Source organism: Rhinolophus sinicus, chromosome 11, assembly GCF_057876585.1.
Source record: "Rhinolophus sinicus isolate RSI-liver-muscle chromosome 11, RSI-T2T, whole genome shotgun sequence".
Taxonomy (NCBI): Eukaryota; Metazoa; Chordata; class Mammalia; order Chiroptera; family Rhinolophidae; genus Rhinolophus; species Rhinolophus sinicus.
Genome location: NC_142511.1, coordinates 23370291 through 23387091, shown reverse-complemented (window position 1 = coordinate 23387091; position 16801 = coordinate 23370291). Strand labels below are relative to the sequence as shown.

At 45.4% G+C, this 16801-nt stretch overlaps 3 protein-coding genes across 13 annotated transcripts in view; 1 reads left to right on the top strand and 2 right to left on the bottom strand.

Annotated features, from left to right (window-relative positions):
• CNTN2 (contactin 2) overlaps positions 1 to 4351 on the top strand; it is a 32376-nt gene extending 28025 nt beyond the window's left edge. For both annotated transcript variants that reach the window (XM_019711454.3, XM_074322268.2), the window contains exon 23: positions 222 to 4351. In XM_019711454.3, the coding sequence (XP_019567013.2) occupies positions 222 to 331 (110 nt within the window). In that variant the 3' untranslated portion in view covers positions 332 to 4351. The remainder of the gene's footprint in view (positions 1 to 221) is intronic.
• A 5243-nt stretch (positions 4352 to 9594) lies between these two features.
• On the bottom strand, positions 9595 to 10647 carry TMEM81 (transmembrane protein 81). Its single transcript, XM_019711452.3, has one exon. It carries the CDS (start codon positions 10506 to 10508, stop codon positions 9732 to 9734), a length of 777 nt encoding a protein of 258 aa, XP_019567011.2. The 5' UTR covers positions 10509 to 10647; the 3' UTR covers positions 9595 to 9731.
• A 132-nt stretch (positions 10648 to 10779) lies between these two features.
• Positions 10780 to 16801, bottom strand: part of RBBP5 (RB binding protein 5, histone lysine methyltransferase complex subunit) — a 32143-nt gene continuing 26121 nt past the window's right edge. For 7 of the 10 annotated variants that reach the window (XM_019711445.3, XM_019711448.3, XM_019711447.3 and 4 more), the window contains one exon: positions 12057 to 14103. In XM_019711445.3, coding sequence (XP_019567004.1) covers positions 14075 to 14103 — 29 coding nt within the window. In that variant the 3' untranslated portion in view covers positions 12057 to 14074. Of the gene's footprint in view, positions 10806 to 12056; positions 14104 to 14581; positions 14742 to 16801 lie in introns of those variants that run through there. The other 3 variants (XM_074322269.2, XM_074322273.2, XM_074322270.2) reach the window with 2 other exon arrangements.

Here is a 16801-nt window from a genome sequence, read left to right as displayed (position 1 = left end):
GGAGATGAGTGTGGTCCTTTCAGGGGAACGGGGAGGCCTAGAACCAGCAAAGCCGAGGTCCTACAAAATGCTGTAGGAGTGGAGCTAAGAACACCGCCCAGTCCTGAAGCCGGCTCTCTGAGTCTCTCTAGGAAGGTCTGGAACTGGTCCCAAGGGCAGGGTGGGGTGGGCTGCAGTGGGGCCCGGTGACCCAGGCCCACATTTCCGCCTGCCACTTTCAGGCACAAGCATGATGGTGGAGAAGTCGGCAGTCGGCCCAGCCCCACGCTCGGGCACCACGCTCTCCCACGCGGCGGCGATGCTGATCCTCGTAGGCTACCTGGAGCTCTGATCTCGGCGCCCCTCCCTCTCGGCCACAGCCGCACGGCCACATCCGATGAACACAGCCCTGGGCCCTTCCCGACGCCAAGGTGGCCCAACACTGCCTAGGAATGGCTGGTTTTGAACACCTACTTTAGATAATGTCCTTTTGGTAGGAGGTAGGATATTTCATATTCTGCCACAGGATAGAGTGAGGGTTTTTTTTCTTTAAACCTAGGACACGAGGAAGTAACTCCATGATGATACTGAACCCTATGCCCTGGCCCTCTAGGGTGCCTGGATGGGAGGGACAGGCCTATGGGAAGAAAGGGGTTTGGTTTGAGATATTCGTCTGCACATCTTTGGAGATGGTGCCTGGGGACCGCATAGAGACTCCGCCCCCTGGGAGCAGAACCCTAGGCCCGGCAGGGACACTGGCTGTGACTGGGCTGAAGTGGGACGAAGCTTAAACACCAACATCCCTCAGTCTAGGGAGAGGGCCAAACCCCAGGACCAAGAACCCACGGCTGGACCCTGAGAATTGTCCCCCATGGCTCCCTGGAGGCCGCTGCCACTTGCCCAGGTGGCTGAGAACCAGTGCCCTGAAGTCTGAGGCCAGGAGGCTGAGACCCTGCAACTTTGGGGGGTGGTCCTCCGGACTTCCAGGGGTCACGACTAACAAGGGTTGAGAGGCTGGGAACCTGGTGAAGAGGGGCACCAGACCTGGCCTGACGTTGCCCTCTTAGCCAACACTGCCAACCCAACCACGTCATCCAGAGTGACAGAAGCCACTACAGGTGGCTGAGTGACTAAAGGGCTTGTCTTGGGGAGGTCTCCCACCCCACCAAGACCCACCCTCCACAATCCTTTAGGGCTTGGGCAAGAGACAGGAGATGGGGGTCACGTGCCCACCCTCTTCCTCCAGCTTGGCCTGCAGGCCCCAGGACTCCACTCTCCCAACATTGATTCATTCGAGCCTGGGAAAGGAATGCAGCATTCATTCTGTGTCTTGGAGTCGGGAGTCTTCTGAGAAGACAAGGGATAAATGTGGCACTGCCTGTTCCCAGGAATACCCAGGACCACCTGACAAGACCCGTCCCCTGAGCTGCCTCGGACCGCTCTTTTGCATTTCTCCAGAAGAAAAGGGGGTTAATAAATGGCACATGCTATCTTGTGCTCTGGGTATATTACCAGTCACAGAACATCGGAGCTGGAAGAGGCTTTAGAACTCAACTTGTCCAAGCCCCTCACTTCACAGATGAGGAAATGGAGGTCGAAAGGGTTAGGGACCTCCTAAGCTCACAGTGTGTGACAGGGCTGGAATAGGAAGTCAAGTGTCCAGGCTGCTTGTCTGTCCAGAGGAAGGGGTCAGGGCTGAATGGCTACGGCCGGTTAAGATGGTGGTTATGGAGGGCAGTGGGCTATGAAAATTCTACTTCAAGAGGTTATTGGTGGGTGACCATGGGGTGAGCAGCCTGGCCCGGGTAGATTCTAGGAGACATCAGTGCTTTGCCTTGGAGCCCAGTTTCTGCTGGGACTCAATGTGCCGTGCTGGCTCGAAGCCCCCGTTCCTCTCACCCGTGCTCCAAGAAGAGCCCAAAGCAAGGACAGGGATCCCCCAAATCCAGGTAGCAGTGGCAGCACAACCAGGAACCCCCAATGCCTCCGCTGACAAGTGGCCCTCGATATCCAGGAGCAGCGGGACGGCATCTGGTGGGGACCGGCCCCCTGAGCCTGGTTTCTGTAGTTTACAGTTAGAGCTCTATTTTGCTATGGTTTTTAAGACGTTTACATCCTGCTCTATTTTCCTGGGCAGGTTTATGTTGATGTTTTTACCCACTACAATTTTTTTTAAATGGAAGCTCACATCTCTCCTCCCTGCCACTACTGCACCCACCATCCCGTCCCAGCCCGGGACTGCCTCCCTGGAACCATCAGTTACACCCTCCTTGCCTGCTCCCTTCCATTCTCCCCCTGCAAGGTGCTGGGAGCTCAGCTATGCTACCATTCTCCCATTACAGGGACCCCGAACTTGGCCTAGCATCCATGCTGGCCCAGCACCATCAGAAAGGGGATGCTCAAAGTGAGAAACTCTTCCAAGGTTTGGCTGATTCTGTATTCACTGCCTTGGGCTGCAGCACGGGAGCAGGGGCTGGTTGCCTAGGTGCTGGCCCGAGAAGGCTGAGCTGGTTTGGCACAGTACCTACCAGTGCAGCTGGAGGCTACAGTCCCTAAGCTGGCTTGAGACAAAAGACACAACCAAGTGTCTTAATTCTAATGAGGCCCATTAGCCAAGGGGAGGAAAGCAGGCTGCTGGGAAGCCAAGGAGGGTTTTGTAACTAGAAAAACAGCCCCAGGAAAACTTAACCACAGTGCAGTAGGACTGGTTCAGGGAATGAAGAACTGAACTGAAATGGTGTCCTGGCAGCCCAAGACTTCAGGGAGAGCTCAGGTTTAGTAAGACAGTAGGTGACCTGAAGACATGCAAGCTTGTAAAATGGAATAGCCTCTTGCTGGGTGGCTTGTACAGGAGCTTGCATGGAGGCAGAAGCGATTAGATGGCTTCTCAGTCTCTTCCTGCCCAAGGGGCTCTGATTTTCATCTTCTCTTGGGAAGGGCTGAGGCAGCTCTTGAGTGGGGCTCACCCCTGCTGTGGTCATGACTGGATTCTGGATCTCTCCCCTCTCCCCGCAAGCCCGAGAGGCAGCAAGGACAGACACAAACAAGTGCTCTACCCCACAGCTTAGTGGCCAGTAAGTGCCTTGAGGCCTAGGGGCAGAGACCGCCTGCAGACACCACTTCAGGGCGAGGGAGACAGTCTCTCCATTCTGGGTATCTTGGGCTCAGCCTGCAGGGCTCCTGACACGGCCTGGCTACCTGGTCCTCGCACGCTAACAGGCCTGATGTATATACCTCGTCTTCAGGGAGGGCAGCTCTCTCCAGGCGGAGTCTCGGAGCCAGCAAGGTCAAGCTGTCTACTTTCATTCAGGCCATCAAATGATACAGATGGTGCCAGGGCATAGGAGGGCCATAAAGGAGGTGGGGGTGCTTTTTCTTTGATAAAATAAAGAGACTGACGTTAGACCTCAGAAAAACTTCTGCAGTGGGACCTTGGAATAGTAAGAGGCTTCTTCCTTTTTTAGGGGCCTTTGAGGAGTTTCGATAGCTGTTGCTATGGGGTCTAGGCTAGGTGAAGACTGGAGGGGTAGGGAGATGCTGTAGCTGTCCTTCCAGGGCTGATACTTAGAATCAGAAGGTGCTGAGCGTAGCAGCGTCTTGGAGCGTCTACCGGCTGGGGGCCTGCAGCGCGGCCACCTTCTGTAAGGGAGAAGACTCACCCTTATGGACGTCTGTTCCCAGCATACACTGCCTCTTGGCAATCCCAGGATCCATCCAGTCTGTGCTCTGCACAAGGAGAGCCCAAGGTGGCTAAGGATGCTTTTCTCCCTTCATCTCTTTCCCAGCTACAGGACTTCTCCTGGCCTCAGAATGTGAGTCCAACTGGGCTCGTGTCACAGGGATCCCAGTACTCAAAGCTCGAGGCCCAGCTGTGGTGCCGTTTCCCTGGGTCGGCCTAACCTCGTTTCATCCTGGGAAGTAACAGCGCTGCTAGAAGCTCCTGGAGTGGCATGAGGGATTAGATGGGCATTTTTAAAGGACTTCAAAAAACTCCACGGAAGAGGTGCCTGGTAGCTGTATATATATATGGTCATAGGCTTTGGGAAGGTAGGACAATAGAGGGAAACTGGAGAGAAAAAAATGGGTCTGGTAGCATTGCCGAGAGCTCCAGGAAGCGCAGTGCCCTCAGTTGGGGTGAACCCTGCCTTGGCCCCTGGCCTCCAACTCACCTACCCCATCCAGGGCCTGCAGAGCTTAGAAAATCTCCCAGCTGGGCAAGGCCTGGGGCTTCATCAGACCACTGACTTGACTGGGTTTTCTTCAGATGGAATCACTCCCACTAGCCTATTGGGTCGCTCTTGTACTTCTTGTAATGATAGTTGTCGACTCTGGTAGCAGGCAGTTCTTAAATAAAGATGGTTTCTCAACCTGCTGAGGCTGCTGGCACCAGCTGTGGGTGTTTTTATCATTAGGCTAAAGCCTACCTCCTTGTCCTGTTCTCCAACCCCAAGCTTTTATCCAGTACCTTCACCTTTCATCCAGCCAACTCTAAGGAAGTCAACATACAAGGTCTAACACTTAAGTTTGCAAACTCATCCCAGACAAAGTGCTCCATACCTCATTGCTGAATATCACTACAGTCACCTTCCAAGTACTCCCCTTGGGAAGCTATGCACTGACGCCAGCACCTAGTCCACCCTTCAAAGCAATTTTGGAACTTTTTCTGGAATGGCCAGGAGAGCTGTTGTCGTATTACCCTTGATGTCCTGAGTGTCATCAAAATGTCTTCTTTTCAATATTTCCTTTATTTTCGGGTAAAGAAATCATTGAGGGCCAGATCAGGTGAGTAGGGAGGGTGTTCCAATACAGTTATTTGTTTACTGGCTGAAAACTCCCTCACAGACAGTGCTGTGAGCTGGTGCATTGTCGTGATGCAAGAGCCATGAATTGTTGGCGAAAAGTTCAGGTCGTTTTCATCTTTTTCACGCAGCCTTTTCAGCACTTCGAAACAGTAAACTTGGTTAACTGCCCAGCTGGTACAAATTCATAATGAACAATCCCTATGATATCAAAAAAGGTTAGCAACATCGTTTTGACTCTTGATTTGGACTGATGGAACTTTTTTGGTTGCGGACAATTGGCTGACTTCCATTGTGCACTTTGATGCTTTGTTTCAGGGTCGTACTGGTACACCCATGTTTCATCACCAATAACAACACGGCCCAAAACATCGTCTTGCATCTCCAAAAAGTCTTGACAAGCTTTTTTTCATCGGTGAGCTCCTTCGGGACCATTTTTACACATACCTTTCTCATGCCAAGATTTTCAGTTAAGATTTTCCTGTTTCTCTGTCAATGTTTACTTGGTTTGCTATGCTTCTCACAGTCAGCCGATAATTTTGACACACAAGTTGAAGAATTTTTGCAATGTTTTCATCAGTTCTGCTCGTTACTGGCCGCCCTGACCTCTCTTCATCAGGGACGCGTTCTCTCCCCTCAGAAAAATGTTTAATCCATTTGTACACTGCCGTTTTCTTCATGGCATTATCCCCATAAACTTGGACTAACATGTCCCTGATTTCACTTTCACTCTTGCCAAGTTTAACAAAAAATTTAATGTTTGTTCGTTGCTCTAATTCAAGCTCAGACATCCTCACGACGGCACACAAAACACAACAATAATGAACACCACTCAGCAAGACACCTCCACACGTCAACATGAACACAGCTGTGAGACACTGATACACCAAGGTTACGAAACCTCACCGAGCTGTTTGTACAGAGCTGCCCATGTAAGCGCACAGTGGCCAAGTTCGCAGGTGGCAAGTTCGTAGACTTGTCAGACTTCATACTGTCTATATTGCTTCATTCTTTCCTTAGAGGGGGGAAATCAGCTCACTTCACTACTTGAAGGCAGGCCTAAGTAGTGCACACACAGGCATTTTGCTAGACTGGGCTGGCCTTACTAACACAAAGGGCAGTAAACAGTGCTCGAGTGATAGTTCTCCTTCAAGGCGCCCTGATAAAATTTTGAGATATTGGAGGTATTAACGCAGTTGCACCAAGGGGAAGTCTTCTCCCTGCAGATATAGTGACCACCACCTGGAAAAAGGTGCCTCTAGTCTCTGCTAACAGCAGCCAAAAGAATTTGAATTCCAGTTGCAACATTCTCTCATGCATTCAACAAACACGTATCAAACTTTTGTTACATCTGAGATGTGTTCAGCGATACACTTGTGCAGCCGTTAAGTGTCCCATTCTTTTGGTGCAAAGCAGGTAGGGTTCCATGCTGACTGTGCCCAAAACCTCTGTCAGGGACAGGGGAAACCAAGGCAAGCAGAGGCCCCACTACTTACTGCTTAGCCATGTGCCCAGGGCCTGTTCAGCAGAAGCCTGTGCTGGCAGCGAGCCCCCAGAAGGGGCCACTATGGATGGCAGTTATACCACACAGGCGCATCCCTTCCACTTTGTACCCAAAGTGGCTGGAGCACTGGCCACTCTAGAACCCAAATTTTAGTCCAGTCAGCATCTTCTTGACCCTCCAGAGGCAGATGACATGCACAGAACTCAATGAACTGAATTGAGTTTGGGTCTTTACTAACACATCTGAGGGTCTCCCTGTTCAATCTCTTCACACACACCCCAGTCAAAATTCAAGGCCCCCATGCACAGAGGGCTATAAGCCTAGAGCTGTACAATATTCCATCCATGCTTGACCACTGGCTTGCTGGAGAGGTGATTTAGCTCTTCTTGGATCTGTCTTTCCATCTGTAAAATGGGAAACTGTACCCATTTTAACTCCTCAGCAATGTACTATTGAGTTAATTACCTACAAAGACATTGCTTTATGGCCTTCTTTTAAAGAACAGCAAGCTCTCTCCTGACTGCGTCAGCAAATTGTTCGTTACTGAACTCATACATCTCATTAACAACACTGCCTAACTCGTGTCCAGTCCTTCAGTTTACAAAGCAGTTTTAGTTCCAGGATCTCACTTGACCCTCACAATCACGTTTCAAAGATGAGGACTACAAAGGCCAGTCAGCTTGCGCCGTTATAGTCTACAGCAGAGACTGGAGCAGGACCCAGGTCTTCTGAAACCCACCCCTCTGAGGTAGACACAATTAAGAAGCGTGTGTGGAAAATTGAAGATCTTTTCAAAATAAGAGCCATAAGGAAAGACTCCCTGTGCATGCACCTAAGCCAGTGGTTCTCAAACTTTGCTACAAATCAGAATTCTCTATATGACTTCTGCAAAACAAAGATGCTTTCAACATGATTTGCATATATTTAGGACACTGAAAGGGCCTAGAAGTAGTGACTCCCCAGTGGCAATAAGGACATCTAGCACCCAAACCTTGGTTTCTGAGTACTAGTCCCCCCACTAAAAGGAAGCAGCGTCCCCTGGAGAAACAGCAGACTCAAGTCTGGAGGAGGAAAGGCCAAATGTGGATCTGAGTGGTACTAGAAGCAAGGACATGCTCACGGTCGAATGGGACCACATCAACAGGACAATAGAACTGGCCTGAAGGGATTCCTGCTGGCCAAAACTGGGAATAATTTGAACATCAAAAACATGACAACAGTGATGGATTATATATGAGTATAAGTCATTGAATAAAAAAGGAATCCATTGAGACTCAAAAATAAAGAGTACAAAGAATAGCTCTTCTTTACAGAAAAATACAGGCTAACAAATATTGCAATGAATTTAAAGAATCACCATTTGCAACCTCCAACATGTAATAATAAGGCAAGGATCATGAATGGATTCCAAAACATTGGTGAACGGTTTTTAGAAAACCAGAGAATCACAAAGTGTCATCTCACAGATTAATTACAAAAGGAAAATATATGTGTACCTTTGGAGAGAGGTATCAATAGCGGTCATCCTGACGTCACGTCCCTCAAGATGAAGCAGTAGGTACTTATCATCATTTATGTTGGGCTCTTGTCAAAATGTTTAAGGCTCATTCCACAGAACCTAATTATTAGGGAATGACCAGTCCAGATTGTGGGACACTAGCCAAGACAGTTGGCCTAGTTAGACTCTTCAATGTCATGAAAAACAACAAAAATAGCAGGCGATCTATTGTAAAATAAGATGTAAGAGAAACAACCAAATGTAATGTTAACTTTCATTTGATGCTGGATCAAGAATTAAATTAAAAAGCTCTAAGATTTCAGAAATTGGAGAAAACATAGTATCAACTATATGTCACATAGGGAATTGTTCATTTTCTTAGATGTAATGAAGACATTGCAGTTACACAGGGGAATGCCTTTATTGGGAGATACATACATGATTTACGACTAAAGGAACACAAGGTTTGTGGCTAGCTTTCAAGTGATTCAGTAAAATCAGTATTATTTAGAAAGAAAGATAATTGTAACAAAAGGTTCAAAGTTGATGAATCTAGGGAAAGGTTCTATGGGTGTCACCAAACCTTTTACTTTTCTAAGGGTTTCACATTTAAAAAAAAAAAAAAATTAAAAGTAGAGAAAAGAACAGAAATCCGGTGGCCATACTTGAAACTGAATTCGCATCCTCAGGGTTGGGGCTCAGGAATCTTGTTTTTCAAAAGCTCATTCACATGATTCAGACATGGCTAGAGGAGAGGAAATACTGTAACTCTCTCAGTAGAATTAGCTCAACTGGTCACCAAGAGCCTTTTTCCTGATGACTCCACAAGCCAATTACTCAAACACAATCTGAATGGTCTCTGAGGGTCTTAAGCTGGCATTGCCCATGGAGGAAGGAAGGTATTAGTACTCCCTAAAGGGGCTTTGGCTGCTATAAGGAACCAATAATGGGCGGCTGGTAAGCTCAGGGGTTGGAGTGCAGTGCTCATAACCAAGGCAGCAGGTTCGATTCCCACATGGGCCAGTGAGCTGTGCCCTCCACAACTAGATGGAAAACAACTTGACTTGGAGCTGATGGGTCCTGGAAAAACACACTGTTCCCCAATATTCCCCAATAAAAAATTTTTTTTTAATTACTGAGAAAAAAAAATAGACTTTTCCAGGATCACAAGCTTCAGGGCATTGAAAGAGCTGGAGGAAAGGGAGCAGAGAGCAAGCCAAGGAACTGTTCGGAGGAAGACTCCAGTGTTTTGCTAGGAAATCAATTTAACACTGAACACAAAGGGTTCAGCTGGGGAGTACGGGGAGGGGCAGATAAATGAACACTCAGTGATGGTCTATTACGTCCTGAGTCAGAGGTCGTTACTGACAACCTCAGCTCCGGCACACATGGGCATGTGCCCCTCTATGAAACAGTTTGTTCACTGTCTATTCTAAGAAATTTGAGGAAAATGAAAGCCAGACTGATTATGAGACAATTTAAACAAATGCAAGACATTTTTATCGAAAGCAGAAAAGGTTAGGTCTCCATACAGCTACTGTCAATTATTTTTATTGAAGAGGGAACACAATGTTTCCTCTAGAAAAGTTAATAACATATCCTTCCATGTGATTACGCTGCTCAGAAGGGAGGCACACAGTTGCAAAGGGGAGGAGATGAATGCAAGCTCGGAAGACAGAACTCTTCCCAGCAGTACGGGAGATGCCTGCAGCCAGGTTTCCTGGGTACCTAGTGGGCAGGAAGATCAGGAAGAGATCCATCTGGGATACAAAGAAGAGATTACTGCCCATCGCTACCAGAGTGTTGCCCTTCTCCATAGCCCCCACTCACTCTTAGCAGTGGAAGCCCTCCCTCTTAGCCGATCCAGAACACTCCCCTGAAAACCTAGCTTGACTTGCTGAGCAGCCAAGTCCAGCTTCGTAGGGAGCCAGCCCCTCGGGAGCAAGGCCTGCTAGGCCTTCAGGCTGTAGATCACCCTCAGCCCACCATACACGACAATGCTCACCAGCACACTGCCAGCAACTCCACTGGCAATTCCTATTCCCAAGGTGATAGCCACCTTCTTTCTCCACGGCGGACGGTGAGGCCTGGAATAGTTATCCAGATTCACTTCCAGGCCCTCGTCTGCTAATTTCTGATCCTCAGTGAGGGACTGGTGGAAATCCAGGTTCACTAAGGTAGGAGGAAGGACCCTCAGACCAAAATAGAGCCTCTTGACAACTCTCAAATTTTTTAACAGCTGCACATCACACCGGTAGGTCCCAGAGTCATACTCCTGAGCAGATTCAAACTTCACAAAGTGGGAAATGGCTCGAAAGGGCTTGAAGACTTCATCATCAGTTGAGATGATGCCCCGAGCGAGTCTCCAGGTGAAACGGAAAGCTTCCTGCCCAATCTCCAGGATTTCGGAACTCAGACAGCTCAGCTCAAATTCCTTCCCTATTAGAATGGTGAAATGGACCATTCCACAGATCCAGTTGGTCAGGCATTCCAAACGCTGCGATTTACACTTCCTTCTCACTCCATCAGGGCCCACCTCACAGACAGTCTCCTCCTTATAGCCAAGGCCACAGGTGACAGTACAGGTTGTGGCATTGACAATAACTTGCCCCACAGCTTCTTGCAGCTTCTCAGGGATGGCCAGTGTTTTAGGTACAGTCACCACGAAAGGCAGATAAATAACCAACACCAGGCTCCCAAGGATGAAACTGGTGGCTGAAGTCTTCATGTCTTGGTAAACATTTCCCCACCTTCAGTCAGCACCCCAAGGTATTCCAGTTGAATCCTCGATGATATCATAACTCAATTCCTTCGACATGAGATATCCTTCAAAGTCAAAAGATGTAATGCCTGCATTTTGAGTGAAAACTGCCACTTAAAGCACAGTCCAGTCCTTAGTGACAGGCCAGGCCACGGGCAGGAAGAGAAATCAATGTCGCTGCTTTGCCGTCTCTGCTCGTTAATGACCCATCACCTTACCCGTCTTCCTTCTTTCCACATCCTTCTCATGAATTTTAATCCACCTCTTGGTAAGACAAAGACGAAAAGACTTCAGAAGCTCAAGTGAATTTACAAATTACCTCAAATGTATAGTGAAGCTATTAGATTTTTCCTCACCCTTTCCCCGCCCTTCCAAATTGTGGGATCTAATTTAAAGGGTTTTGTATGACAGTTTTCAAAACCTCAGTTAAATCTGACCAAATAAGAAATCAAATACCAAGTCTTAAAAAAAAGAGAATAACTTGAATTAAGTTATTATTGACTCTAAATGCTCTTAAAACTTCTATAAAAAGGATTAAGGAGTCTGAACTGAGAGGCAACTGACTTACCCCTCCAGAATTCCTATTTCTACTTCCTTCTTTGTAAATTAAGACCTCCTTGCCTATTTCAGGAAGGTCACTTTGAGCATAAATGATAAAGTGTACATGAAAACACTTTGTAAAGTGTGAAACACTGTTCATGTGCAAGAAATTTTAAATAGAAATGAAAATTCACGAATGGCCAAGAGCCCTTATAGAATCCAAATGTTTATCAGCACGACAGGTGATAGTAAATGCAGCTCCTTTCCCCTTTCTAGGCACTCTTCCTTCCCAAGGACATCAAAGATATTTGCTGGGTGAGTGGATGCATAATTCTCCCTACCTCTCAGCCTACTCCCTTCACCCTATAGAACAGAGGACCTCATCTTTCACTTGGGCCGAGGTTGCTATGAAACAGCTATGATGTCAAAGATGGATTCTCAGTCACATAACAGAAAAGATTAATAGGTAGACACTCACTCAGATTTGATGATTAAAATCAGACTTAAACAGACTTTATGAAACATCTTATTCTTTAGGAGACAATGAGCATTCAATGGGTTTTAAAACTATTTAATTTAGGGGGGAAAGGCTAGGAAAGAGGTGCATTTACATGTTCAGAAAGCTCCATGGAAGGCAGGAAGCTCCTTGCATGCATTTTTGTAACCTCCAGAATGCCTCCTAGCACTGTGGCCTCAACAGAGTAGTAACACACTTTTATACTGAGTTAAAGAATTTAAAGAGATCATTCCTAGATGACCTTTTTAATTTAACATCAACATTTTGATTGAATTGTTTATTTATAATCTTGTCCAGAGGCAGAGATGTGGACCAGCTGATCACCCATCCCTCCCAGCTCTGTATTTCCACACAGAAACATCGAACATCAGCACAGTAAGCTGCATTTTCTGTCAGAAAAAGCAAAGTGGCAGGCAGTTTCAGAAGTGATCACCGTCTACAAACATCTACACCTCTTCTTTAATAAACATCCAATTTTATTTACAAAGCATTAAAGCTTAAGCAAGAAGTACCCAAGGCTTTTACAAAACTACAGAACATTGCAAAACAAAATTGGGGGTGGAGATGACAAATAGGAAGAAGAAAAATATGCATATTATTGTACAAATTTAGAAAATCAAACTGAAATGGACAGAGGTTTTAGGAGCTGAAATAACTTCCAAAAGCATAAATAATAATTAGGAGCTGCTGCCAGAGACAATCTGACAGGGCTGAAGTTGATTTTCTCAGTAACCAGTTTAGGAGGTGGACATAACAGAAATAGCCAAATGCACAGGTAGAAGACACCAAGCTACTCTGCACATGGAAATAAGGCAGAAGCCTTTGTGTGACGGTTTTCAAACTACTGCAGTGTACAGTAGAGAGAGACAGGGAATGGAAGCAATATCTGCAAAACAAATGTATTAGTGAGGCACCTACTAATCTCGATCGCTGGTCTGAGATGACATAGTAAATGAAATTTACAAAATGAGCACTTGAGGAAAAAGTAGTGGCATCTAAAAATATGTTGCAACTGACTCGGAGAGCTCTTACTTCTACGGAATATTTTGGTGCTAAAAGGTGGAATAGGAGAAAGAGGCTCTTACTGATATGTTCTACTTTGGTTTCTATCCTAAAACCCAAAAGTTAATCAACTTGTTTGGCTACCTATAGGAGCACCCACTAACTGACAGAGATTTCACAATAAGCACAGTGTTTAAACTCTCCTTTGAAAATACTGTGAAAATGATGATCCCGGTTAAGCACTTCTGGTCGGCTGAAAGTTCTATTCAGAGAGGCTAGTGAGACCACCCCACACTTGGTTTCTTTAGTCTGGATTTTCAGATAATTTCAAACACCCAATGTACACATCCATCCAATCTGCTACTTTTTATATAAAAGAATAGCAAAAGCAAAAAGTAAAAAAAAATTTTAAAAAGCTAAGCAACCTTTCACAGAAAGGAAGTGACTGAAAGATGTAAGGAAAAGGAGCATGGATACAAGAATGGAAAAATACAATGAATGATGGAAGGACAGATATCCACAAGCAATGATAAAAAATAAAATAAAATCTGTTCCTTGATCTGTGATTTGAACTGTTGTTGCTGCTTTGATTTTGGACAGTTTTACTTTAGTCCTTGCATAGATTCCCCCACCCCAATAAAAAAGAAGCTTGTTGAGACACCTTGGCTGGTTTCCATCTCTGGAAGCCAGCACAGATAAAACAACGCAAACTATTGATGATTGTTTGCTGGAGACGGATGCAACTATCTTTAAAAACCATGATTAATGAGAATGAACCAATACTGAAGGGAAACATGCAATCAAAGGAAAACAAAGAAAAACCCTGACCCTCTTATAGCCCAGCTTCTTGAGAAAAATGGAGTATGTTAGGAAGAAGGGAAGGGGCCTTTCTTATCTTTCTTCTGTTTCTGAAAATTTCAAGTCTTTCAAGCACTTTCTTTTCTGCCCATTGTTTGTACACAATATGGAAATACAGGATGTATCTGGTAACAGGGTAAGTTTCAAAATGGAAGAAAGAATATGCAACAGAGTTTTCCAAGGATACAGGTAGCAGAATTTCAGCAAGAACATGTCACTCAAGGACATGCACTGAAGATGGAAGGCAGGTAAGAGGAGACAGGAAATGACAGGTCAAAATGATGCTGGGTACAATAAAATTAGATGAGCAAAACAAGTATCTTTTCTCCAGCAACATAACTCAGTATTAAAGTCTAAATGAGTCAAACTCCCATTCGATGTCTTCACAAATCCTCATTCCTGAGAGCCTATTTGGACTTATGCTTGAAAGGGAAGGGACGTATACTCTTCTTTCATAATTCACTTCTTCATTCAAACATAAAATTCACTCTGTCCACCTCCTGGGTGAGAAGCAGAGGCCTATGTTTTAAATTAAAGTCAATCTCAAATGACTGACCACAGTGTCCAGAGGCCACATGATGGAAAAGTGGGGAAGAACGACGCACTTCAAGGGTCTTCATAACAGTTCGGAGATTGCTCCCCCTGCTAAAGAGATTAGACACAAAAAGATTTCTTTTAGCATCAACTTAGACCAACTCTTATGAGAACAGAAATCCTGATGGATGCCAGATGATTCATGACAAACACACATGAGCTAAGAACTTCCCCCCTTAAGTTAAAACCAACTCCCCTTACTCTTCATTGAAAGAATAATCCAAATCCCAAATCCCCACCCCATACTTTCTCAGTATTTCCCCAAAGGGGGAAAAAAGGCAAAACGATCAGAGTTCTATATATATTTTCTAAGTTGCTAATTAATTAACCATTTTCTAAGGTGTTAACAAATAATGCTTAAAATCAAAAAAGTGCAGTAAGGAAAAAAAATTCTAGGGTACTACATCTTCTAATCTTTCATATATTAGACTGACTAGTCACTAATTAATTAACAGTGAGCAACAAACTCTTTTCCAAGCACCCGTTTCTTAAGTGACATTCTCATCACCTTAGAATCCCAAGCATGATGAAATGTTAATGAAAACTACTGTTGACATTTCCATGTGCCAACAACGGATCAATAAATAAAATCCTCAATAGTAAAATCAAATGAACACTTCCCTGATTATTCCACAGAAGCTGCTCAACCTCTGGGGGACATCCTTACATGGGCTGCTGTGAAATATTGACTAGGAAGTGTAAAAAGAGAACAAGGTGAAGAAAATCCTCCCAGATGCCAATGGGAATAGGGGAGAACATGCCAGTTGAAGCTAAAATGGTTAAAAAATATTGCACAAGTTATGAAAGAAAAGTACCCATTTGTAAATTTCACTTTTAATCTGATTTTTAAAGGAAAAGTTCAAGCACAGTTGCAAACTGGCACTAAAAAAAGTATATTCCCATTTGCCTGAAAACAGACTGAAATTACAAACTTTCCTGGATGCTACATTGTTAAAAATCAAATTTTTAAACTTTATATAGTTCAGTAAGATAAAAAGTTTGTTTAGTACCTGTTAATGCAGCTCCCTCTCCACATAAGACATAATAAATAATCTCCTGAGTTGATTTAAAAAACTCTCGAGATAGAAGAATCTGCTCCACAGCAGGACTCACTATCAGGCCTTTCACACCTTCAGACTGGTTTCACTGACTGTCCCCTCAGGTACCCCAACCAATCTAGTTTTAACAGTTTAAAAACGAATACAACATTGACATTTTAAGCCTAAATCTCGACAGGAAAACCAAAACCAAAGCAATCGATACTACGAGCAAGACAGGATACAGAGAAACAGCAGGACAAGAGAAGACCTCCAGGCTATTTAAAAGTCTGCCCCAAGAATACAATTTATTTAGCTGCAACATAAAGGCAATCTACAGTAATATAAAATTAAGAAAACTTCAGCTCGCGGTGAACAGCTGCTACTGGTACCTTCCAATAGGAGCCTAAGCCCAAGTGGCCTAAGAAAATACTGGATATTGATTTTCAATCATTACCTTAGTTAGCTAACAAGATCACAAAGAATGAGAAAGAATATCCAACTAGCCATCTGATTATAGCAGGAAATTCATGTATTAGTCTTTGACTGACTGACCATTTTTCAAAAAGGGAAGAAGACGGGAATAAAAGCTCTCACTTACTACCAAGCATTCAAAATAATCCCAGATTCGGGAGATGGTTCAGAGGCCTGGCGCGGTGGGTCGGCCTTGGGGGCAGTGTGGCCAGATGCAGGGGAGTCTTTGAGGTTCCTGTCCACCCAGAAGCAGCACCTCTGCCTGCTTTAGTCTTTGCCACCCCCAAGAGACCCAAGTGCACACGAACCCCTTCATGCCCACTATGTCACAAGGCCTTTAGACCACTTAGGTGACAGACCACAGTTCTACCACACCTGCTACTGATGATGTCTGCTATCAAGGAACCCTAGTTCTTCGGCAACCCTTCAGCAGTCACAGGGCAATGGGGACACTGGTGGTTCTGCTCACGTCTCAAATTTCTGATCTAAGAACTAAGGTAACTGTGGGGAACCGGAAAGGTGCGATGTTGACCTGGCCTTTCCAAAATGTCCCAAGCTCAGGGTCACTCTCACCAAGCTTCACTGATGGGTCCTTACTCACCACAGAAAGTGTGTCTTCATGGATGTGGGTCCACTGGTGCTATCCAATACTAAAATGAGCTGTTTGACAGGGAAGAATTTTCTGTAGCCAGATTTCAGCCTTTGCCTGCTCTGGGGCCTCCAAACTGCCCATGGTATTGGGTGAAGCCCCACCCTCACCTAAAGAATTCCACACAAAAGATATGATGGGTTGCCCTGAAACTAAGACTTCTGATAGAGTCATCTGTGATCCCCGGTTTCACCACACTCCCTTTGTGAAGAGTTGCAGCCTTCACAAAGATCCAAACCACACTGCAGCTAGTCGATAAAGCTGGATGCAGTCCTTTGGAGGAAGTCTTGGAACCAAACCACAATGTCTTTTTGAGGTTTTTAATGATTCCACTCCCCAGCACACTCTGGAGTTTCATTTGGCCATTTCAGTGTTGAGATTTTCATTCAGGAAAAGGTCAAAGCACCAAGGCCAGAGGAGGGAAAAGGTAGGCAAAAGTCTGTCCAGATTATAAGGAGAAGTTTGCACGCCCACAACGGTGAGGAGCTGGTGAAATGTTTGCAGTGCTCTACACAGCCTGTTTTGTCTGCGTGTTGTCAGAAAATGTACCATCACCCTGGTCCTATTCTATGCAGGTCTCCTCTAGTCC

What these genes read in the sequence shown, in the direction of transcription:
- TMEM81 (XM_019711452.3), bottom strand. Translation starts at nt 10,508, where the DNA reads ATGAAGACTTCAGCCACCAGTTTCATCCTTGGGAGCCTGGTGTTGGTT.